At 55.8% G+C, this 24,045-nt stretch overlaps 1 protein-coding gene and 1 long non-coding RNA gene across 21 annotated transcripts in view; one reads left to right on the top strand and one right to left on the bottom strand.

Moving 5' to 3' along the window:
- MAST3 (microtubule associated serine/threonine kinase 3) overlaps positions 1-23,994 on the top strand; it is a 39,318-nt gene extending 15,324 nt beyond the window's left edge. For 4 of the 20 annotated variants that reach the window (XM_049097462.1, XM_049097454.1, XM_049097457.1 and 1 more), the window contains 26 exons: positions 2,015-2,103; positions 2,183-2,255; positions 2,438-2,458; positions 3,016-3,130; positions 3,539-3,699; positions 3,882-3,957; positions 4,247-4,456; positions 4,540-4,641; positions 4,930-5,062; positions 6,841-6,902; positions 7,309-7,394; positions 8,446-8,654; positions 9,308-9,446; positions 12,875-13,007; positions 13,212-13,377; positions 13,970-14,071; positions 14,766-14,888; positions 15,725-15,834; positions 17,109-17,245; positions 17,769-18,010; positions 18,487-18,693; positions 18,936-19,162; positions 19,614-19,736; positions 20,316-20,452; positions 20,559-20,740; positions 21,626-23,994. In XM_049097462.1, coding sequence (XP_048953419.1) covers positions 2,015-2,103; positions 2,183-2,255; positions 2,438-2,458; positions 3,016-3,130; positions 3,539-3,699; positions 3,882-3,957; positions 4,247-4,456; positions 4,540-4,641; positions 4,930-5,062; positions 6,841-6,902; positions 7,309-7,394; positions 8,446-8,654; positions 9,308-9,446; positions 12,875-13,007; positions 13,212-13,377; positions 13,970-14,071; positions 14,766-14,888; positions 15,725-15,834; positions 17,109-17,245; positions 17,769-18,010; positions 18,487-18,693; positions 18,936-19,162; positions 19,614-19,736; positions 20,316-20,452; positions 20,559-20,740; positions 21,626-22,158 — 3,898 coding nt within the window. In that variant the 3' untranslated portion in view covers positions 22,159-23,994. The remainder of the gene's footprint in view (positions 1-2,014; positions 2,104-2,182; positions 2,256-2,437; positions 2,459-3,015; positions 3,131-3,538; positions 3,700-3,881; positions 3,958-4,246; positions 4,457-4,539; positions 4,642-4,929; positions 5,063-6,840; positions 6,903-7,308; positions 7,395-8,445; positions 8,655-9,307; positions 9,447-12,874; positions 13,008-13,211; positions 13,378-13,969; positions 14,072-14,765; positions 14,889-15,724; positions 15,835-17,108; positions 17,246-17,768; positions 18,011-18,486; positions 18,694-18,935; positions 19,163-19,613; positions 19,737-20,315; positions 20,453-20,558; positions 20,741-21,625) is intronic. The other 16 variants (XM_049097463.1, XM_049097455.1, XM_049097461.1 and 13 more) reach the window with 8 other exon arrangements.
- LOC118351585 (uncharacterized) lies at positions 16,520-22,007 on the bottom strand. The gene is made up of 3 exons (XR_004807236.2): positions 21,867-22,007; positions 21,283-21,419; positions 16,520-20,552 (listed from the first exon to the last, which is right to left on the bottom strand). It is a non-coding gene; the product is annotated as an uncharacterized LOC118351585 (long non-coding RNA).
- Positions 23,995-24,045: the final 51 nt, after the last annotated feature.

The following is a 24,045-nucleotide window of genomic DNA, read 5'->3' as shown; positions in this document are numbered from 1 at the left end:
AGGACCCCGAATACTAGGTTCAGGGCATGGGCTTAGACTCCTCTTCTCCTTCTCCTGTAGCAACAGAGGGCTTACGGGCACCCCAGCAATCAGGTGGAGGCAACTGGCCTCAGGCCAGCGTTTTCTGGCATATTGTCACTCTGTGTTGTTCCATATGGGTGTTTATCAAATGGCTAGGTGGCTTCTTGGGGTCCTGGGCCTTCTCCAGGGAGGGCTGACCAAACAGTGGACACCTGACAGGTGCTCGGGAAGTGAACAAATGTTGCCCAGTTCCCCCTTTAGAGACCTCAGATATGCCTGTGTTTTCAAGAAGGCCCCGCCTGAGCGCAAGAGGGAGGTGGGCCAAGTGTTTTTCCCAAAGGCTGCTGCTGGTGACAAATGGTGCAGCGTGGGGCTGAGGACCCAGATGAGGGCTGGGAGAGGATGTGAGACCGGCGGCTCTATGGGTGGGGGGTGGGTGTTAGCAGGAAGTTTTGCAGGAACCTGTGGGTTTCACTTTTGCTTCTGCACATCAGCCTACAGGACAGCTCCCTGTGGCTGTTGACATCTGGCCTCAGTTTCCCAGGCTGGGCAGGGGGTGCAGGTGGTCTCTCACACCTTCAGGGTTGTTGGGATGGGCAAATGGTGGCTGAATTCACTGGGGAGGTGTCGCCTGCCCTCCCGCTGTGCGTACTGGACAGCACTGTACATGCTCACCACGGTCTACCTAGTGCCGGGCCCGAAGCTGGACGCTGTGTATGTAGTTCATCAAACCTTCCTGGCACCTCACAGATGAGGAAACTGAGGCTTGGAAGAGCAGCTGCACATGGAGCTGTGGGCAGCCTGGATCCCTCCTCCCTGTCTGTCCTATTGCGTCAGTTGGCCAGTTGCTGACCACGCCGTCCCACGCCTTGGCCTGCGCGGTGCCTTTTGCCGGGGACACCATCACTGGCCCCGTGAGGCCCTGAGGTTTCATCTCTCCCTCCCTGAGCCACTGAGCTGCGTTGGCGGCTCAGAGTATGTGGGCTGATGCACTTGTCGAGAGAGCGAGGAGCAGAGCCGTTGCTGGGCGACTGCGCTGGGGAGGGAGGGGAGACGGTGTTGCTCTCAATTTCCCTCTACCAGGGCGGGGGCTGGGGCCAGGGCCCGATGGGAGAGCCTGGGCAAGGGTGGGAGTGGCCTGGGCAGGGGGCGAGGAAGTGGGGTGTCTGGAAGTCAGAAGGGAACTGAGAGGGAGGGAAATGTGTGGGCAAAAGTTAGGAAGGATGGGACCTGGGATGCCTGGGTGGCTCAGTGGTTGGGTGTCCACCTTTGGCTCAGGTCGTGATCTCGGGGGTCCTGGGATTAAGTCCTGCATCAGGCTCCCCGTGGGAGCCTGCTTCTAACCCCCTGCCTACATCTCTGATTCTCTCTGTGTGTCTCTTACGAATAAATAAAATCTTTAAAAAAAAAAAAAAAAAAAAAAAGGATAGGACCTAACTGTGCAAGATGCTGATTTGTGGGTTTTTAAGGGTCAGGTTGGCATTTGCGGGGAAACTGGGGGAGGAGGGTTGCCAAGAGATTGGGGCAGTGGGCCTAGGAAGGGGTATATGGGTTAGAGTGGGGAACTGCCTCAATTCACTTGTGAGCTCGAGGGTCCTCGCCACCCTCTGCCTTATCTGCCGGTGTTCCCGGCAGTGGGCATGGCAAAGGCAGAGGTTGTGGGGGTGGGATGGTGAACACAGAAGCATGGGAAGGCGAGCCGGGGCTCCTGGCCATGTGCAGGGTCCACCGGGAGGCTACAAGGGCTTCATGCCACCGCTGATAATAACAGTGGTTTTCATAATACATAGTATTTGTCAAAAATGACTACCCCAGGCCTCAAAGGCTGGGCTAGGGTCCACTCAGGAGTCCAGCTAGGGCCAGAGTGGCAGTGGTCATACCTAGCTTCCCATCCTGCCCCAAGGCCCGTGTGTATGCTCTGGCCTGGGCACACAGTCCTCCGAGCCCTGAGGCCTGGGCCGGCGCCTGACCTTGCCCCCATCTCTCCCGACAGCTGCCGCAGTGGGAACCGCAAAAGCCTGGTGGTAGGAACACCCTCACCAACCCTTTCCCGGCCCCTGTCTCCGCTCTCAGTCCCCACAGGTGAGTGTGGGAACAAGCAGGCAGGGGCAGTGTCCTGTCTTTGCCCTCCCTGACTCAGTTTCCCCTGCCGTCTCCTCAGCAGGCAACAGCCCCCTGGATAGTCCTCGGAATTTCTCAGCTGCATCTGCTGTGAACTTCCCTTTTGCCCGAAGGTGAGTGAGTGGTCACTGGCTTGGAGGGATGGTGGCAGTGTGGCTGGTGAGGGGACAGGCAGGGGCATGCGCTTGGTGGCTGGACCTGCCTCCTCATTCAGTTTTTCCCCTCCCCTACCCCCTGCCCTCTGGTGGTGTCCCTCTGGTTTCTGCCCCTGGCAACCATGCACGGCCTTCTGCAGCCACATCCCACGCGTGGACAGGTAATTTCAGGGAGCCCTTGGGGAGGAGGAGGGCACGCCTTCCAATCTAAAAACTTTTTTTTTTTTCCAATCTAAAAACTATTAATTCACCAAAAGTCACTAATTCACCTGATGAGAGCTGATGAAGGATGTGTTGGGTATAGGCGCTTAAATGTCATTTGTTCGCTTAGTAACATTTATTCAGCACTTCCTCTGTGCCATACCCCCTGCTGGGGGCTGAGGAGGCGAGGCTGGACTTCGGCCCTTGGGTTGCCAGTCAGGCTGGTGGGGGTGACCAGCAGATGTCCCAGCAGCTGCAACTCAGGGAAGTCAGAGCTTTGATGGGGTATGCGCTGGCAGCTGGGTCAAGGAGGACTTGCCAGAGGAGGTGTCTGCAGGACGAGGAAAAAACACAGTGGACTTGTTCACCTTGAATCTCTGTTCTCAGCCTTTTCAGAAGCCCTTTCCCTCCAACAGGGCCATTGTCTGCCAGCCATGGTGTCTGTCCTTAGTCCCTGTGGACATAGAGCCATGGCGGCCATGCCTTCCTTCCAACTATTCTGGTTTCTCCCCTCTAGGGCTGACGGCAGAAGATGGTCCCTTGCATCCCTCCCATCTTCTGGCTATGGAACCAACACGCCCAGCTCCACCGTCTCGGTACCCACAGTCCCACCTTGGCCAGCAGACAGGCGGGTGCGAGGTGGGGCGGGACACGTCTTTGGTTTTTATCGAGGTTTGGATAGCTGTCCAGTCAGCATATATTCTGGCTGGCCCCTCTGTGCCCCATTCTGGGCAATGCATGGGTCCCTGAAAAGACTCAGCCTCCATCCCCCAAGCCCCTAGTCTGAGGGACACAGACATCCCCATTCCATGGGGTTTGTGCCTGGCCAGAGAGAATCTTGGGGTCACCTAGGGAGGAGGCAGGGAGGCTTGCTGGAGGAGGGGGCATCAGAGCTGGGGTTTTGAAGGATGCATAGGAGCCAGGCAGGCGTGTATTGCCACCTAATGACCAGCAGACAGCCTGGGCCTTGATGGGTAATGTTGGGGTTCTGGCTTTGGCGCTGACTGTGAACTCGTGGCCCTGATACCCCCTCCTGCCAGTCGAGCTCATCCTCCCGGGAGCGCCTCCACCAGCTTCCTTTCCAGCCGACGCCGGATGAACTATGCTTCCTGTCCAAGCATTTCCGCAGCTCAGAGAGTGTGGCTGATGAGGAGGGCGGCCACCGCTCACCCCACCTCCGCCCCCGTTCCCGCAGCCTCAGGTGGGTCTGGACCTCTGACCCCAGCCCCTCCCTGGACTGGCTTTGGGGCCCACATTGTGGCTTCTCCTCCATCCTGCCCCTGCCCCTGTCCAAGCTTGGCCACTGAGCCTTGACCCTTCCCTGGACTGGGCCTCTGGTCCCATGTCACAAGCTAACTGTCCGTCCACCCCTCCCTCCCCCAGCCCGGGACGCACAACAGGGAACTTCGACAATGAAATCGTCATGATGAATCATGTGTACCGAGAGAGGTTCCCCAAGGTGGGCAGTGCCGATGGCCAGACCGGCCCTAACTCCCTTCCATGTAGTTATCCCTCCATGGCACTCTGTCTTCTTGGCTCTGTCCATTTCTGTCTGTCCCTGTCTCTCTGTCTCAAACCACCCCTCCAACCTAGACATATTGCTTCTTCCCCTCCCCCCTCCCCCACCAGTTTTCTGACCCCATCACCCCCATCACCATGTCTCTCTCCCCAACTGTCTCTCTTGCCCCATCTGTGTGTTGCTCCCCAGCCCCGTCCAATGACCAGGTTGCCCCGTCCACCCTGCCCAGGCCACGGCGCAGATGGAAGGCCGTCTGCAGGAGTTCCTTGCTGCTTTTGCGCCCGGCGCCCGGCTGGCCTTGGCCGATGGCGTCCTTGGCTTCATCCACCACCAGATCATCGAGCTGGCCCGAGACTGCCTGGCCAAGTCCGGAGAGGCGCTCGTCACCTCCCGCTACTTCCTGGAGATGCAGGAGAAGCTGGAGCGGCTGCTGCAAGATGTACGTGGGGGGCGGGGGTCTGGGGTCCCCAAGAGGGCAGGACCAAGGGCCTGCAGGTGACACCATCACCCACCTGCCCCCAGGCCCATGAGCGCTCCGACAGCGAGGAGGTCGGCTTCATTGTCCAGCTTGTCCGGAAGCTGCTCATCATCATCTCGAGGCCAGCAAGACTCCTTGAGTGCCTGGTGAGTCTCTGCCCATGGCCAGGTGTGGGGCCCAGCAGAGTTGAGGCCAGGTCCCTGATGGTGGTGCCGGGATACCAGAGAGTTCCCGCTGGAAAGAGTCTGGAGAGGGACACAGGGTACCTCCGGGCCGGGGTGGGCTACCTTCCCTGGGGAAGCGTGGTTAGGAGCCAAGACTCAGAGGGGAGGGTTGGAGCTGCCACTCAGGCTGCCCCAGGCAGAGGGAACCGCGTGTGCCAGGGCCTGGAGGTGGCACCAGGCGCCGGCTTACCAGGCTCTCTGCACGTGCAGGAATTTGACCCTGAGGAGTTTTATCACCTGCTGGAGGCTGCTGAGGGCCAGGCCCGAGAGGGCCAGGGCATCAAGACGGACCTGCCACAGTACATCATTGGGCAGCTGGGTCTGGCTAAGGACCCCCTCGAGGGTGAGCTGACAAGGGAATCGGGTGAAAAGAGAAAACCAAGGTCTGTCAGGGCAGACCTGTGATTCAACCCAGGCCCAGGGACTGACCTCACGCTGCTGTACTGTCCTTTGTCTCTGTGGCCCTGCCCTCAGACACTTGTAGGGCCCACTGTGGGAAAGTGCCTAGGGTTCCTGGGTCTGACAGCTCCACATCAGACCCTCTGGCTTGCCAGGGTCCAGGAGCCTCAGTGTCTTCCGGTGCCAAGTTAAGATGGGCCAGGGAGCGAGGGAGCCACCATTAGCGAAGGCATTCAATTCACATCATCCTACAAACTACAAAGTGCTTTCCCGATTTCATCTGATGGTGGCCCAGGAGGTGGACTCGGAATCAGACAGGGCAATCCATGGGCTTGACCAAGCTGATCCAGAACTGCCCCCAGAAAGCTGAGGCAGGAGAACTGTGACGTGGTACCAGGGGGGCATTGAACTTGGATCTGATGTGGTCGTGGGAGGCTCTGGGAAAAGGTGATGTGTAAGCTGAGTCCTGGTGGTTGGAGAGGCGAGCAGGTACAGATCTGGGCAAGAGAGGGGGTGAACCAGGAGGGGGAAGGGTGAAAGCAAAGGCCCTGAGATGGAGCTGTGCCTGGTACGTGGGCAGAAGAGCGGGGAGGAGGGTGTGGCTAGAGCGGAGGAAGCAGGGTAGCCGGGAGGAGGTGACAGGGTTGACAGGGCTTTGCCACCAGTGGCCACTGTCCTTCTAACATCATTGCCATGTGATAATGGGCTGCCATTGTCCCCATTTGAAGCTGGAAAGACTGAGGCTCTGGGCAGATGAGGTTGAGCAGGGATTCAGACCTCAGAGGGGAGCCCAAGGCCAGACTGTTCGTAGACTTGCTGTGTGGCCACGGCTGCTCAGGCGTCCGAGGGAGATACTGCAGGTAGCGCTGTGGGTGGCCCCAGTGTCAGAGGAGGCAGAAAGTGGCCAGGCTGTTGGAGGCTGAGACGATGGGGCAGATCATGTACCCAGTGCCCCCAGGGGGGAATCCATTGAGTAAAAGGGGCTGTATTCAAACCAAGGCCTCCCTTACCCATGAGACTCCACTGTCCCATCCCAGGCCTGCCCTGCAACCATGAGACACTGTCTTCATTGCCATCATCACAGCTCATGTTCACCAACCACTCAGTTGGGGCCACTCCTCTGCCAAGCCCTAGGGCCAGAAAATAGGAGTGGGGGCTCCCTGGGCCACACCCTAAGCCAAGGAGGATATTAAGAGCCAAGACCCAGAGGGCCCATGTCACAGCCTGTGTTAATAGGCCCAAGGCTTGGAGCCAGGATGATGGCTGTGCCGTTCTGAGGCTGGGCTTCCCACTGGTCCTTCTATTTTATTTTATTTTATTTTAATTTTTATTTATTTATGATAGTCAAACACCGAGAGAGAGAGAGGCAGAGACACAGGCAGAGGGAGAAGCTGGCTCCATGCACCGGGAGCCCGACGTGGGATTCGATCCCGGGTCTCCAGGATCGTGCCCTGGGCCAAAGGCAGGCGCCAAACTGCTGCGCCACCCAGGGATCCCCCCCACTGGTCCTTCTAGAAGTCTTCTCCGTCATTGCTGAGTCTGGCCTCCTGGGTTTGGCCAAGACTTGGACCTAGTAGGGGCTCAGTGGTGGCATCATGGGAGCTGGTCTGGGAGGCACCATGTCCCCAGCCCGGAATGAGCCCTGGAAGCCGTGGGAACTCTCTAGGGGATGGAGGGGCAGGGCATGGAGGCCCAATTTGAGGCTCCTCCCTTGTCTTACAGAGATGGTGCCTCTGAGTCAGCTGGAAGAGGGAGGACAGCCCCCAGCACCTGAGTCCCCAGAGGTAAGTCACAGAGCTTTGGCACTCTTGCCTGTCTTGTTCTTTTCAGGGTAGACCAGGCAAGTGTGGGAGAGGCTGGGTTTGTTGAGGTTTTGCATCTAGTAGGTGCTTAATAAATGCTTGTGACTTTAGGGAGAAGGTAGAGGCAAGTGAGACTACTCTGTCATGGCAGTTGGGCAGGACAGGGCTGGAGGAGGCACTGGAAAGGGAAGTTTGGGAAAGATGTATAAGACTTTTCTGGAAGGAGGACATGACTTGAGCCAAAGCTCAGAAACCAGAAGCTGAGCTGGAGAAGTTTGGAAGGAGGAAGTAGCATCAGATGCCAGGCCCAGTGGTTAGGACTTGAGGGCAGGGAGAGCCTGGCCTGCTCTGAGGTGGGGCAGGACCCTGACCCCTTCCCACCCCCCAGAACCGTGCCCTCGTCGGCCCATCACGGAGGAAGCCATGTGAGAATGACTTCGAGACCATCAAACTCATTAGCAACGGGGCTTACGGGTAAGTCCTCAGGTCTCCCATAGACCCATTTCTCAGATGCCCATGGGGGTGACCGAGGTCCAGGTGGCCCCTGAGTGTGGAGGTAGGGAAACTGGGGCTTGAAGAGGGAAGTAGAGATGCGGTACAGCCAGGCCAGAGCCTCAGATGGACTCATCCATGGTCTAGGCTGGTACCTGCCCCAGGTAGAGGGAGTTCTAGGTATTTCAGGACCACGCAAGGAAAAAGGTGGCCACACAGTGGCAGTAGCGTGCAGTGAGCATTATTTTAGTGCCACTTTGACAGATTCATGTGGAGATGGGGTGGGAGGGGGAGTCCTTCACAGGACAAGGCTATCCTGAGGGGGACTGGGAGAGGGGGCTCACGTGTCTGGGTAATGTTGTTCAGTAGTGTGGCCAGGAGTCTGGGTCAGACGCTCCAGCAGGCAGTAATGGCTTGCGGTCCTTATAACCCAGGGTTTACCTTCTCGATGGCTAGTAAGTTTGAGGCAGTTTTACTAGATATGCAAACCTGCCAAGTTCTCAACGGTAAAAATCTGCTCATTTTGGCTCTGTGTAAAGCAGTTTGAGCCAAGTGCCAGGGGGCTTTTGAGCTAAAAGGTCTCAGTCCGCCATGAAGAAATAACTTGAGGGCCATCTTTGGCTTTTTGTGTTTTTTTTTTTTTAAGGTTTTATTTATTTATTATTTATTCATGATAGAGAGAGAGAGAGAGAGAGAGAGAGGCAGAAACACAGGCAGAGGGAGAAGCAGGCTCCATGCAGGGAGCCTGACGTGGGACTTGATCCCAGGACTCCCAGACGCGCCCTGGGCCAAAGGCAGGCGCCAAACCGCTGAGCCACCCAGGGATCCCCAATCTTTGGCTTTTTGATGTGACACCAGGAAGGGCAGCTTAGACTCGTAGGGTGGCTGCTTTTGGAGAGAGGCTAGGTAAGGAGGAAGGGTATCCTAGATGCAGGGTACAGCACAGATAAAGGCCTGGGAGGTTGGGTTCTAGGCCCAGATCAGTTCCCATTGCCCACTGGGGCCTCAGTCTCAGGCCTTGGCGCACCCCCAGGGCTGTCTACCTGGTACGGCACCGAGATACACGGCAGCGCTTTGCCATCAAGAAGATCAACAAGCAGAACCTGATTCTGCGCAACCAGATCCAGCAGGTCTTTGTGGAGCGTGACATCCTCACCTTTGCCGAGAACCCGTTTGTGGTCAGCATGTTCTGCTCCTTCGAGACCCGGCGCCACTTGTGTATGGTCATGGAGTATGTGGAAGGTGAGGTCACCAGGGCTTGTATGCCTCCAGTGACAGGGAGCTCACGATCTACCTGAAAGAGAGTCTGTCCTTTGACCAAGCTGGGGTCTGCTTTGTCCTCCATGGGGTCCCAGCCTGCCTTGGGGGACCCTTGGTTTGTGGAGGGGGGCATCCTGAGGGGTTGGGGCTGAGGGAGCTCAAAGAGGCGTGTGAGGGTAGGACCCTGGGGTATAGGATAAGGATGAACATCTTAGGCAGGGGGACCGGTGAGCAGAAGCCTGAAGGCCAGAAGTAAGACCAGGGAAGGGAGAGAGATGTGGCGCAGAAGGGCCAGGATGGTTGAGGGCAGGAGTAGTTGTGGGGTCAAGTTTGCAGTTTCAGAATGAGCAGGGCCTACAGGTGAGTGCAGGCGTGTGCATTGATCAAGGTGCTTCTGAGCAAGGAGAGAGAATGAGCACTTAGGAGATACCAGCTGTATACAGGGTAAGGAATTGTGCCCTCACAGAGCTGCTGTCCTGCCAGGAAGAATCAGGAGTCAGGGTTTGCCCTCTCTCCCACCCTTCTCGGCCCCCCTGGTTCTGTACAGACGAGGGACGTTTTCGAGGAGGTAGGAGGGGTAGGGGCAAGGCTATAGAACCCAGGGCCCCTGTGAATGCATCTGTGCCCCCCCACAGGTGGTGACTGTGCCACACTCCTAAAGAACATGGGCCCGCTGCCCGTGGACATGGCCCGCATGTACTTCGCTGAGACGGTGCTGGCACTCGAATACTTGCACAACTATGGCATCGTGCACCGGGACCTCAAGCCTGACAAGTGAGCAGCCTGGGGCCTGGGTGGGGGGCGGGGGTGCAGAGAGGCTAGGGGTGTGGGGCCAGGGCTTCAGAGCTCTGCCTGTCTGGATTCGGCACCTGGGGCCCCTGGTGACAGGAAGACACAGAACAATGGTAGTGTTGGGCACCTGGTGTGTACAGAGGAGAGCAGGCACTTAATAGGCACTTGCTGTATGCAAGGGAAGGATAGCACATGTATGGAGGTGCTGCTAGGCAAAGAAAGGATGTGCACTTTAGGATGCCCAAAATATACAGGGGAAGTGATTGCTCACAGAGCTACTGCTACATGGGGATAGAACGTGCACTTAGGAGGCACCATGTATATACAAGGAACCGGGATAGGCCCTTTGTAAGACCTAACATATGAATGAAGAAAGGGACTGTGCATGTCTTGAGCACTTGTTGTATGTTCGTGCAGGGAAGAAAGGAAGAGAACATGTTTATTGAGAGCCTCGATATGTTTATTTTACTCTAGCACCTAAGAAGCACCTGCTGCATGCCAGGTTCCCTATGGGTAACTATAAGACATGTGTGTGAATGATCCTTCATGCTATGTAACTCCTGCATAATTTACGAGGCACTTTTGTCTACATTAATGGAGCAACTGCTGTTTATAGAGCAAGAGGCTGCTCTTCTATCAGGTGCCCTGTGGATACCAGGCAAGAACCTGGAATTTCTCAGGTTCTTGCCTTGTGGGGGTGTGAACATAAATGTCAGGAAACGGCATGTTTTCAATCATCTGGCAGTTTGTGAGTAGCTTCGAAAACAAAGCAGATGTTTATTTGGCAGCTGCTGTATACCTGGGCGTGTGTTCATTTTCAGAAACCCAGATGGCAGTGTGACTAACTCCTCACACACTGGTGACCCTTTCTGATTTTTATAAGCACATTTTTAAAAAGTCTGGTGCGGGGGCGCCTGGGTGGTTCAGTGGTTGAGCATCTGCCTTTGGCTTGGTCCTGATCCCAGGGTCCTGGGATAGAGTCCCACATCGGGCTCCCCGCAGGGAGCCTGCTTCCCCCCCTACTTATGTCTCTGTCTCTCTCTGTGTCTAATAAAATAAAATCTTTATAAATAAATAAGTAAATAATCTGGTGCATATTCATAGGGCACCAGCTTCGTAAGAGGTGGTTAGAGGAACAGTTAGTAGGCTATGGCTGTGTGCCAGGCCCAGAACACTCCAACTGCCTTTTTCATAAAGTTTTTGTTCTGAGGGCAGCATTGAGTACCTACTGTCCATTTCTCAGCTGAAGAAGATACTTGCTCTGTGGAGGTGGGAACAGAAGTGTTAAGAGACCTGCCTGTTTCCAGGGCATCTTGTAGTTTGCCAGTAGCTCAGAAGATAAACTGTGTATTTGGCACATGCTGTATAGCTGGGCCTTGGTGCTCAATACTCTAAGGATGCTCTGTGCCCATCAGACCTCGGTGGATCATCCTAGAGTGGGGTGGGGTCTTCCAAGTTTCTCAGGTCAAACTCCAAGGCAGGACCTGCCCCTTGCCCCTCCCAGGCTCAGGACCCTCATCTCCAAAAAGGTGCAAGCAAGCGCCCTGCCCCTGAGGGCTCAGTGAGGTAAGCACACATGACAGGTGCTTAAGAAAATAAGAAAAAAAAATTTTTTTTTCACTCTTTGGAAAATTTCAAATACACCTCAAGTGTATTCATTTTCTAGGGCCATAAGAGCAAAGTAGCACAGAGAAGGGAGCTAAAGCAACAGAAAAGTATTCTCACAGTTCTGGAGGCCAGAAGTCCAAGATCAGAGTATCAACAGGGCTCCCTCTGAAGGCACCAGGGAAGGGATCTCTTCCAGGTCTCTCCCTCAGCTTCTGGTGATTTCTTGGCTTGTGACAGCATCACTCTGGTCTTCACATGGTGTCTGCCCTCTGCATGTCTGTGTCCACATGTCCCCTTCTTTTTTTTTTTTTTTAAGATTTTATTTATTTATTCATGAGAGGCACAGAGAAAGAGAGGCAGAGACAAGGCAGAGGGAGAAGTAGGCTCCATGCAGAAACCCAATGTGGGCCTCGATCCCGGAACTCCGGGATCATGCCCTGAGCTGAAGGCAGATGCTCAACCACTAAGCCACCCAGGTGTCCCTACATGTCCCCTTCTTATAAGGACACGAGTCATAGCAGATTAGGGGCCACTGTAATCTAGGATGTCCTCATCTTAACTGATTACATGACCATCCTCTCTCCAAATAAGGTCATATTTGTACTTACTGGGGGTTAGGACTTCAACATGTGAATTTGGGGGTACACAGTACCCAGAACAGAAGGCCCCAGTGCTCCCCCAACCCCTCCATTCCCCACATCTATCCTGATTCCAACACTTGGCCAGTCCTGCTTTTTCCCCACTCCCAGATCCCCTCTTCTCCCCCATGCTGGATAATTTGAAGCATCTCCCAGGCATCATATCATTTCATTTGTAAAAAGGAAAAAATTGTTCTTAAATAGCTCATATAGTCACTGTCCAAGAAATGAGTGTTTTTTAGACAGGAGTATGCCCATAGGAACTCCAGAAATGTTGGTTGTCTTAACACTGGATGGCCCCAGGCCTGCTGTAAGCCCTTGGTTTTCACTGCACCTGGCAGGTACACCAAAATGGTTTTCCCCGGCTGGCATACATAGTAGCTGCTCAAGAAATATCCCTTATTTTTAAAAATAGTGGCTGCACACAGTAGGTAAACAGAGTTGTTTCTTTATACAGTCGAGGTATGCAGGATGTGCCAAATAAATGGTTTATGAAACATCTTGGATATAGACAGTGAGTTCTCTAGGAATTAAGCAGCAGGTGTACCAGGAGGTGCACGAAAATGTGACTTTATAAAGATGATGCGTATGATTCTATCACCTAGCCAAACGTTTATATACTTAAGCTGATGGGAAAACTTGAACAGCAGGGTACATGGTAGGTGTACAGGTTTTTGAAAGTGGGTCTTCTCATGAGGTGCACAGAAATATTTCTGTGTGTAGCAGTTGCTCGAGGTATGTTCGTTTTCCAGCAAGGAATGAAATACTAAGTGCTTGCAAAGCGATTAGTTTGTTAAAAAAAAAAAAAGAAAGGACACACATACAAAAATATATAATAGATCCACCCAGTAGGTGTTCAGATGTTTTAATGCATAGTGGGGAGATGGTGTGATTCTCAGGAAAATTTATATTTGAGCAGTGGAGCATACAGTAGGTACTCAGTAGCAATAGCAGACGTATCCAGTAGATGCACCAAGATGTTTGCCAAATTTGAAAGACCTACTGGATCTTGTGATAATGTGCCCGTGTTGGGGAAGTGCTTTCAGATCCCTTGTGGGGAGTTAAGCTGCCCTGGCTAGGACCCCAGCCCGCCTGGGATAGCACCAAGTTCTGGGGTGGCATGAGTGACCCCCCAGCTCTGAATGCACCCCCCACCCCCCACAGCCTGCTCATCACCTCACTTGGCCACATCAAGCTGACCGACTTCGGCCTGTCCAAGATTGGGCTCATGAGCATGGCCACCAACCTCTATGAGGGCCACATCGAGAAGGACACCCGGGAGTTCGTGGACAAGCAGGTGTGTGGGTGGGCAGGTGGCCCTGGGTGCGGGACTGCCTCCCTCTGTCTAGATCCTGACCCTCAGGACACGGGGAAACTTTGCAGCACAGAGGAGAAAATGCACTGCCCCGCTCCCCGCCGTAATTCTCCATCCCTGCTCCCAGCCTGGCCGTGGCCTCTCGAGTCGGAGGCCATCCTCCTTTTCCTGTTCTGCCCAACCCAGGTGTGCGGGACGCCTGAGTACATCGCACCCGAGGTCATCTTCCGCCAGGGCTATGGGAAGCCAGTGGACTGGTGGGCCATGGGTGTTGTCCTCTATGAATTCCTGGTGGGCTGTGTGCCTTTCTTTGGAGATACCCCAGAGGAACTCTTTGGCCAGGTGGTCAGTGGTGCGTTTCCCCCACCATGGAGTCTAGGCCCCCCTGGGGCTCTGGGTGGCAGTTTTCCCCACCTGTGCCAGGGAAGGGAGCAGCTCTGTGTGTGGGTTGGGCACCTACAGTGTGCCTAGCCCCGACCGAGTGCTGGGTACACAGCCAAGGGCGAGACAGACAGTGAGGGAGATACATAAGCAAATTACGGAACATCAGAGACAAAAAAAGGCAAGGCAGGGAGAAGCGGGAAGAGGGGAGGGGATGGAGGTTCCAGATGTGGTGTGGGCTTCATTAAATGGGGGGGGGGGGTCATGGAGGCCTCGCAGAGGAGTCTCAAGAGGGAGCCACAGAAGTGGAAGATGGGGTAGGGGCCTGGTAGAGGGGTACAGCCAGAGCAGAGGCTGTGGGGTGGGACTGAGCGTGGTGTGTTGAAGGAACAGAGGAGGCCGATGGCTTGGTGTGCAGTGAGTGAGGGGAGGTGGTTAGAGGGGCTGCGAAGGGTTATCCTTGCCTTCTCACTCCCTCTCCTATTTATTTTATTTTACTTTAATGCTTACTTTATTTTCCTTTATTTAGTTTATTTAATTTTTTTCCCCTCTCTTCATTTTAGATGAGATCATGTGGCCAGAAGGGGACGAGGCCCTGCCAGCTGATGCCCAGGACCTCATCACCCGGCTGCTTCGACAGAGCCCTCTGGACCGTCTGGGCACTGGTGTGTGAACATGGGGAGTGGGGTAGGTGGGTGGGAGGGGGGCTGGGGTAAACAAGCGCTCTTCTTGAGAGGCTACATGATCTTGGGGACTTGGGGCTAGGGTTTTGAAGGATCCATAGAAGTTCACCAGGACCTAGCATAAGACCTTGAAGAAATAACAGGTAGCTGGGGCTGATGCAGACGAGGGGCACTGAAGCTGAATATGGGAGCCTGCTAGGTCACCATGACCTGTGTCCTAAGGTCCTCAAAGGCCCGGCCCTGTGGATCCCATTGTTCAGAATTCCCTAGCCACCTAATTAATGGCTAAGGGATTATTTGAGATTCATGCAGCCACTAAGGTCATGTTCATGAGGAAACTCAGCTGCTGGAGAGGACCATGGGAGGTGAGGCTGGGAAATAGGATGCCTTCACACTGTCAGCTCTACTGCATGGAGTAGAAATGCATGGAAAAGGCCCAGGAAGGAAGCCCTCCTAGGACTCTGGGGTTTCTCTGGGTGGTGGGATCTCAGAATCCACTGGAGGAAAGATCAGGGCCCGGGTTCCAGCCCCAGCTCTGTCCCTGTCTCAGACTCTGAGACAGCAGCTGCTCCCTTCGTCGTCTCTATGGTTATGTGTTGGCCAAGTTCTGGCTCATAATTGGCCCAGGGGGCGATGGGGACAGGGACCCGCAGGGCTGAGCTGGGCATGTCTGCAGGTGGCACCCACGAGGTAAAGCAGCACCCCTTCTTCTGGACACTGGACTGGGCTGGACTTCTGCGACACAAAGCTGAGTTTGTGCCACAGCTCGAAGCCGAGGATGACACCAGCTACTTTGACAGTAAGTGAGGACTGAGGGGGCGGGCTCTGCTGTCCCACAATTGCCTGAGACAGGGAGGGGGGATGACTGCCAGGGTCCCCACCCAAGCACCTCGCCCTGACCTGGAGCTTCTGACTTCCTGCACTTTCTGAGAAATGAGAGCATGTCTGCTGGCAGCTGTGCCCCTGGCTGGTTTCCTGTGCATCTGGGTTCAGGAGGCCACGCATCCTCCTAGGTTGTGGGAAGGGAAACCGAGGCACTGAGTGTGGCATCCCTAGCAGTTTCAGCCTCCGGAGTGTCCAGCCCTGACCAGGAACAGAGCTCTGTCTATCACCCAGGAGGGTGGGGTGCTTTGCTGTGTTTGGTGGAGGGAGCCCCTCTGATACTGTGGGGGGGGCTCAGACAGATCTTCCCCTGCCCGCTTGGGGCTCCAGCAAAACAGATGAAACACCCTTGGTTTCCAGCACCACCTTCAGAACTTGCTGTGTGACCTCGGGCATGTCAGCAGTCCTCTCTGAGCGTCTGTTTCCTCTTCTGAAAAATGGGGAGCATCCTTTTAAGATGCACAGTATTACCTAATTCTAGGTGACCCATCAAGGGTGAGGATACTGAGGGCAGACACAAGCATTCCCACCCAAGATCCCACACATTGTAGGGACACAGCTGCGGTTTATTGCCAGGTACTCACTCTGCCACTCAAGCCTCCTGTGGTCTCTAAATACACCAGACAGGGTCCCACCTCGATGCCTTTGCCCTGACAGTGTCTCCTCTCCTGGGACACCCTCCCCACACCAGCCCACAGCCTTTGCAGCCACCTCTGGGCCTCAGGTGGTCTACATGTGCCTTTCCTCCTGCAGCACGCTCGGAACGTTACCGCCACCTGGGCTCTGAGGATGAGGAGACCAATGACGAGGAGTCATCCACAGAGATCCCTCAGTTCTCGTCTTGTTCCCACCGGTTCAGCAAGGTGGGCCCAGGGCCCTAGACCCCTTGAGCACTCAGGAAACGTATCTAGCACCTAGAAAACGTTGCAAGATGTTCTGTGCGGGGGGCCTTCTACCTTTTTGTTGTTATTATGGTAAAAATACATATAAGATTTACCATATTAGCCATTTTAAACTGTACAGTTCAGCAGCATTTAGTATATTCAGAATGTCAGATGCTCATCACCTCTGTCTAGCTCCAGAACCTTCCTGTCACCCCAAAGGGAGTCCCCGTTCACCTGAGCAGTCACTGCCCTTCCCTACCTCCCCTGGCCCCTGACAACCACCAGTCTGCTTTCTGCCTCTGGATTTGTCTGCTCTGGATATTTCACCTAAGTGGAATTACACATACTTTGGCCTTTCGTGTCTGGCTTCTCAGCACTCAGCACGATGCTTACATTTTTTTTTTTATTTATTTATTTATGATAGTCACACAGAGAGAGAGAGAGAGGCAGAGACACAGGCAGAGGGAGAAGCAGGCAGAGGGAGAAGCATGCTCCATGCACCGGGAGCCCGACGTGGGATTCGATCCTGGGTCTCCAGGATCACGCCCTGGGCCAAAGGCAGGCACCAAACCGCTGCGCCACCCAGGGATCCCTTTTTTTTTAATTTTTATTTATTTATGATAGTCACAGAGAGAGAGAGAGAGAGAGAGAGAGAGAAAGGCAAAGACACAGGCAGAGGGAGTAGCAGGCTCCATGCACCGGGAGCCTGACGTGGGATTCGATCCCGGGTCTCCAGGATCACGCCCTGGGCCAAAGGCAGGCGCCAAACCGCTGCGCCACCCAGGGATCCCAGCACGATGCTTTCAAAAGGCTCATCCACAGTGTAGCCTGTGTCAGAGCCTGGTTCCTTTTTTTTTGAAGACTTTATTTATTCATCCCTGAGAAACACAGAGAAAGGCAGAGACATAGGCAGAGGAGAAGCAGGCTCCCTGGGAAGAACCCAATGCGAGACTTGATCCCAGACCCCGTCATCATGCCCTGAGCCAAAGGCAGACACTCAATGGCTGAGCCACCCAGGCGTCCCAGAGCCTCGTTCCTTTTTATGGCCGAGTTAATTATTCTCTTGGTAGCAGGGCCTCTCTGAGCCTTAGTGTCCCCATCTGTACAGTGGGCCAAAGACCCTGCTGTTTTTAGGGATGTGGTAAGTATGGGTTGAAGGAAGTGACTCACAGGGAAGCACCCAGCGAAGCCGGCTCTTCCCCAGGGGTGTGGCTGCCTGCCTCCCTGTCCTTACTGTCATCTCTTGCTGCCAGGTCTACAGCAGCTCCGAGTTCCTGGCTGCCCAGCCAACGCCCACCTTCGCCGAACGGAGCTTCAGTGAGGACCGGGAGGAAGGCTGGGAGCGTAGCGGCGAGGGCGAGTGTGGCCGCCGCATGAGCATGGAGATCCGGTAGGTGGACCGGGGAATGTGAGCAGATCCAGCTTCCAAGCCTGCTGGGAGGTGGAACCACAGGATCTAACATGGGAGAAAGCTTCCCAGTGCCCCAGGAGCAAAGGGTCAGACACATGGGCCAGTGGGTCAGAGCCCTGCCAACGTGGCCCCCTGGCTTTGCGTCCCTAACCACACGGAGCATAGAGCGGCTATGCACCGTCATACTGCTAGGCTTTTGCTCGCACTCTTCCCTCTGCCAGAGTACCCTTTGCTGACAAACTCCTGTTCATTCTTCAAAGACCAGACTCGACAGAAAAATAATCCATGTCTGCTAAAGGATGAGTGTTGGAAGCTGGCTTTTAAAAGACAGATAGAAATTCTCCGGGCAGACCAAGGACCCAGCACACAGAAGGACCTCAGTCCGCATTTACAAATTACCTCTGTTTCTAAGCTGAGAGTTAAAACATGGCCACTAGGGGTGATTGGGTGTCCCGGGGCGAGGGTACCTGGCACATGCGACTTTGGCTCTTCCCTGCCACAGACTGAGATCCTGGACATCTGGTTCTTCCTGCCAATCGTCCTCTTCCCAGCCTGAGCGGGGCCCCAGCCCATCCCTCTTGAATACTATTAGCCTGGACACAATGCCCAAGTTTGCCTTCTCGTCAGAGGATGAGGGAGTCAGCCCAGCCTCTTCGGGCCCCAAGAGGCCCATCTTCATTCTGGGCGAGCCTGATCCGCCCCCAGCAGCCACCCCAGTGATGCCCAAGCCCTCAAGCCTTTCTGGTAGGTGAGGTCCAAGTGGGAGGGATACTATAGTAAAAGGTTTCCCAGAGGAGGGACTATTTGAGATGGGTTTTGAAGTGGGAGCTCTCCAGAGAGACCATTCACTTGTCTAATAAAGGTTTTAAGATTAAAGAGGCCAGGGGTCCCAAGAGGCCTTGGGCCTCAACTTTACTCCCAGGCTTGGGGTGATAACCCCAGTTCACTGGATCAAGATGGGACTGGAGAGGGAGATGAGGCTGGGGACTTCGAAGAGAGGCATAGGGGTCTGATGGGTGGGGGAAGGCTTCTTAAGAGGAGGGGACTTGAAGAGTGGAGCTTTCCAGGAAGAGCAGCGCAGGAAGGAAGTAGGGGGAGAGGGAGCTGCCTGAAGAAAGGCCAGGAGGCTGAACGGTGTGCCCAGTGACTGGGGAGGAAGGGGCTTCGCCTCCTCAGTGGTGAGGTTGGCCAGGCTGAACCCCACCCCTGCTGACCCCTAGCTGACACAGCCGCCCTCAGCCACGCACGCCTACGAAGCAACAGCACTGGTGCCCGACACTCAACACCACGGGCCCTGGATGCTGGTCGGGGCCGCCGCCTTGGGGGCCCAAGAGACCCAGCTCCTGAGAAGTCTCGGACCTCCCCCAGCGGGGGCCGCGTGCCCAAGTCAGCGTCAGTGTCCGCCTTGTCGCTCATCATCACAGCCGGTACCACATGTCACCGAGCCTTGTCTTTGCTTGTCTGTCCATGTCTATTTTAACCACCGGTTGGGGCCTACCATCCAACAGAAGGAGCTAGACCCAGGGAGAGGTGGGGGGACCGTGCTTGGGGCATTGGAGCAGCAGCAGCACAGCCAGAGGGGTCAGCTCAGTGGGAGGGTTGGGGAGAGGTGCCCGCCCAACCTTTGTCCCTACAAGGGAGTGACCCCCTCCCAACCCTGGTCCTGCAGATGATGGCAGCGGCGGCCCCCTCATGAGCCCTCTGTCCCCACGCTCGCTGTCCTCGAACCCGTCATCCCGAGACTCCTCTCCAAGCCGAGACCCGTCCCCCGTGTGTGGCAGCCTGCGGCCCCCCATTGTCATCCATAGCTCAGGCAAGAAGTACGGCTTCAGCCTGCGGGCAATCCGTGTCTACATGGGTGACAGCGATGTCTACACTGTGCACCACGTTGTCTGGGTGAGCAGGAACAGCAGGACCTGGCTTGAGTCCAGCTTCACCCTGGCAAGGCGCTTTTACTTTCTAGTCTTAGGAGTGCAAACTTCTTGCCTGCGAGGTTCTAGAGCCCAAGGCAGGGAACTGGTGGCACCTGAGTCTTTGCAGTCCCTCTTTCTTATGGGGAGGAGGTCGGGTGAGACACACAGGGATGGACAGAGGGGTAGAGACCTCAGTCCGGCATGAAGCTCCCATCCCATACCCACAGGTGCACAGTGGGAATGTCGTCCCGCCTCCCCTGAGCCCAGAGCCTCTTCCCTCCCTGCCAGTCACTCTCTGAACAGCCCCCAAGGTCAGGGAAACAGCATGGGCGGCATCTGGTTGCTGGGGTCCCACAGCTGAACCAGATGGCATGGGGTCTCCGGCTGTGGGGTCCCAGACCTCACAGCTCCTCCCACCCCATCCCCACTGCCAGAGCGTGGAGGAGGGAAGCCCTGCCCAGGAGGCGGGCCTGCGAGCCGGGGACCTCATCACCCACATCAACGGGGAGTCGGTCCTGGGGCTGGTGCACATGGACGTCGTTGAGCTGCTGCTGAAGGTACAGTATCCCCACTGCCTTTCCTGGGGCTCCCAGAACCCCCACGCCTCAGGGCCCCCAGATCTGCCCCCACTGCCTACCCTCTGGTTTGCTCCTGTGACCCCTTGGCAGCTCCCAATTCTGTGGTTCTCCCTGTGGAACCACACATTTCCACACTTGGTCCCACCTCCAGGCCTTGCATGTCACCTCCCCTATGCCCAGGATATTCCTTCTTCTTTGCCCCCTGGGTGCGCCGACTCTTGGCCCTCCCTGTGGCTCACCCCAACCTTAGGAGGCCGGGGATATTCATACTATCTTCGTCTTCCTCAGACCAGGGGACCTCGGGGGGCAGAGGCCTGGGGGTTGCAGGCCAGGAGGCAGGGCCTTATTTGGACATCTCCTAGGACCGGTGGGTGGGTGGGCAGCTCATTGCACGGGTGGACAGATGGTGGATGTTGTATTTTTGGCCCAGTGGGTGATGGGTCATTTGTGGATGGATAGGATCTGGGGCTTTGATGGAGGAGGAGGGAGGTGGGTAGGTGGGTGGGTGGCTCACTAGATGGGAGGCCCCCAGGTGACTCCTCACCATCCCTCCCATAGAGTGGCAACAAGATCGCCCTGCGGACCACAGCCCTGGAGAACACCTCCATCAAGGTGGGCCCCGCCCGGAAGAATGTGGCCAAGGGCCGCATGGCACGCAGGAGCAAGCGGAGCCGCCGGCGGGAGACCCAGGACCGGTGAGGCAGGGTGGGCCCTCCCTGGAGTGTTGGTGGAGGACCCGTGGCACAGCTCCGTTGGCTGCTGGGGGCGTGGGTTCTGAAGCATCAGGTCTCTCACCTGCAGGCGGAAATCACTTTTCAAAAAGATCTCCAAACAGTCCTCTGTGCTGCATACCAGCCGCAGCTTCTCCTCCGGCCTCCACCACTCCCTGTCGTCCAGCGAGAGCCTCCCGGGGTCACCCACCCACAGCCTCTCCCCCAGCCCCACCACGCCTTGCCGCAGCCCAGCTCCCGATGCCCCAGCAGGTAGGTGTGCTCCCCGGTGACCTGGCCCCATTGAGGGAGCCACCAGGGTTTAAAGGAGGGAATGACATAATAGAGGAAATGAGGTGACCGGAAGGGCCTTCCAGGGCAGCCTGGAGGTGGTCGGAGACAGGTGTGAGAGCAGAGGAGAGGGTACCCAGCAGAGTGAGCATCATGAACAGAGGCAGCTGGACGGGAGTGTTGTGAAAGCAGGGGAAGGCCAGGGAGGGAGGAAGTTGGGAGATGGGTGAGGCCAAGGAGCTGGGCTTGCATTGGTGGGCAGGTGGGAGCCATGGTGTGTGTGTGAGCCGAAGGGGGCATGTTTTAGAGGGGTCTGCTTTAGAAAGATCTTCTGAGGCAGGAAAGGATGGTGACTTGGCCCAATGCTGAGAACCCTCAGTCACAGCCAGCCAGACACAGACACCCTGAGCCCCACCGGGTTAGCATCCAGCTGAAGGGAGGAGCAGGCTGGGACAACCCAAAGGGGAAGCAGGGAAGGCCTCCGGGAGGCCCTGGGCACCCCAATTGCTATCCCTCTGACTCACCCTGACTTCATGGGGCAGAGCGTATCTGCCATCTTTACTTTCCTCAGACCAGGCATCCTCTATGGCTGAGGCTTGAGGTAGAGAGGTGAGCAGAGGCAGATGTGGGTGTGTATCTTTGGCGCATTGAGGTGATAGGTCTGTAGATGAGAAGTGGGTGGATAGGAACTAGGGCTTTGATGGATGAGTAGGAGTTCCCCAGATCTAAGCCAAGGGAACAGCCTGCACACAGAACATGAGGCAAGAAAAGCAGGACTACTGGGTGGCCATGGGGTTTGGCAGGTGCGCTCAGTCTCAGGGCCCCACCTCAAGGCTGGAGACATTGACCCTCATCTGTCACCCACAGACGCTGCATCCCCTCCCAGTGTCTCCCCGAGCTCCAGCAGCCCTGCCTCCCCTGCCGCCGCTGGCCACACCCGGCCTAGCTCCCTGCATGGCCTGGCCGCCAAGCTCGGACCACCCCGCCCCAAGGCCGGCCGCCGCAAGTCTACCAGCAGCATCCCGCCCTCCCCGCTGGCCTGCCCGCCTGTGCCTCTGCCCCCACCCCGCTCACCCTCACCCCTCCCCGGGCACCCGCCCGCGCCCACCCGGTCTCCACGGTTGCGCCGGGGCCAGTCAGCTGACAAGCTGGGTTCAGGTGAACGGCTGGATGGGGAGCTGGGGCGCCGCGGCCGTGGGCCAGACTCGGAGCTGGTGGTCATGCGGCGGCTACACCTGTCCGAACGCCGAGACTCCTTCAAGAAGCAGGAGGCGGTGCAGGAGGTGAGCTTCGATGAGCCTCCAGAGGAGGCCGCCGGGCCGCTCACCTCTGTACCACAGATTGCTGTGGAGGGCGCTGAGGCTGTGCTGGGAGCCCTTGGACCTGCCGGGAAGGACTGATCCCTCCCACCTGGCCTCTCCCTGGCCTAGAAGTGGGGCTATTTTTTGTGCAATGTTTTTTTCCATGAAGTGACTTCTGGATGGAGACTGAGCCACCAGACTATGACACCTGGAAGGCAAGAAGCCATCTCGGTCCTTACTGGAAGACGGAGACAGCACCTCCTTTGTGTTCTGGTGCAGATCGGGGGCCGTAGGGGCAGGAATGGGGGACAAGGGTGGCATTGTAAATAGCAGCAAATCCCTGCGACTAATTTATTACTTTTTATAAGCGATAGGTAGACTGAGCTGCCATTGTGAAGGCGGCTGCCGGGGTCCTGCCCCTTGCACTTGGGACCCCATTTGCAGACGCTGCCCCCTGGGCTCAGAAGGAAGCACTTTGGAGAAGTCATGTATGTTCATGTTTTCTAGGTTTTCTGTATTTTTTAGGGTTTTTTTTGTGTGTTACTTGATCCCATCCTGGCCCAAGACCCACCGATTTGAGGGGATACAGGCAAGCTTATGTGTTCGGGCCCAGTTTGGATATGACTTGGAGAGTCTATAAATGATTCCCCTCTACCACAAAACAAAACAATCTCAAAGACGGACTGGATTCTGAAAGCTACTTCTCACTATCATAGCCTCCATCCCTAGGCCAGTCTTGCTAGTTTGCTTCTAGTCCTGAAGGCTTCAGCCTAGAAGAGGTTGTGGGAACGGAGACTTTGATGGATGCGTAGGAATTTACCAGATCTAGACAGAGGGGTCATCCATTCCACAGGGTGACACTGATGCCCTGGGAGGGAGACTCAGGACTCCCGAGGGTACTGGGAATGAATGTCCGCCCTGCACAAGATTTGGTGTTTGATGCCCTTGACCATGATGTATCTGAAATGCCCTATGGCGATCCCTCAATGTGTCACAGCCTTCCTAGAATGAAATTCAAGTGAGAAAACCCACCTAGGGGGCAATGGAGCCCAAGTGTGAATCTTGGCTTCCCTGTGTGGCTCTGGCAAAATGGCTTTCCCACTCTGTGCCTCAGTTTCCTTGTGTTTACAAAACTAATCCCAATGACTATTTATTAAGCATCTACTCTATGCCAAATGCTTTTACTCGTGGCTTCTCCCTCAGCCAGCCTTGAGAAGGCTGCAGGTGGTGTCGTCATCCCCATTTTACAGACAAGTAACTGAGGCCTGGTGAGGGGTGGAGACTTGTCCCACACTCACCTAGTAAAGAATCATGCAGCCAGGTCCTATGGTGGGCCTCGTCAACAAGGGAGCTTGAATGGAGAATCTGGGGCCAGATACAGCTGACTCCCATCTCCAGCTCTCTTTCCCAGGATGCTTTGTGACCCCCTGGGCACCACAGACAGAGCCTCCATTTCCTATTTGGAGGTGCCTGGCAAGATCACTGTGCCCTACATGGTGAGGGCACTTTGCAGGCACTGTAGCCCACTCTGCATCCCTCCCAGAGACCCCCACCCAGCACTGGCTTGTGTTGGAGCTAGACCAAGGCTGTGCATGACTTGCTCCCTCCTTCCATCCTGGAGCTGACCGTGAATAAAAGCCCACACTTACAAAGAGGAGGTCCAATGTCTGGATTTGTGAGGGGCAAAGAAAGGGGTAAGGGAAGAGTGTGGTGGGGACAGGGTGAAAATTGGCTTCTTTTGAAGGGGTTTTGAAGTCTGCATAGGAGTTCACCAATGAGATTTCCCCCTGATGCCTTCTCAGGTCCCTGGCCTCCTGCTGCCCTCTCCCTGACTACCCATCATTAAGCTCCGCCCTTAAAAGCTCCATCCAGACACTGATCTGGGGCCCTGAGCCGTGTCAATAAAATAAATAAACCATCTTTGTGTCCTTTCTACACAGGTTTTTGCTTGGACTGTGCCCTATCCCCACCCGCCGGCCCCTGCCC

The sequence above is a fragment of the Canis lupus genome, chromosome 20 (assembly GCF_003254725.2).
Source record: "Canis lupus dingo isolate Sandy chromosome 20, ASM325472v2, whole genome shotgun sequence".
NCBI classification, from domain to species: domain Eukaryota; kingdom Metazoa; phylum Chordata; class Mammalia; order Carnivora; family Canidae; genus Canis; species Canis lupus.
Note: the sequence above shows the minus strand (reverse complement) of the source record. Positions and strands in the feature narration are given on the sequence as shown.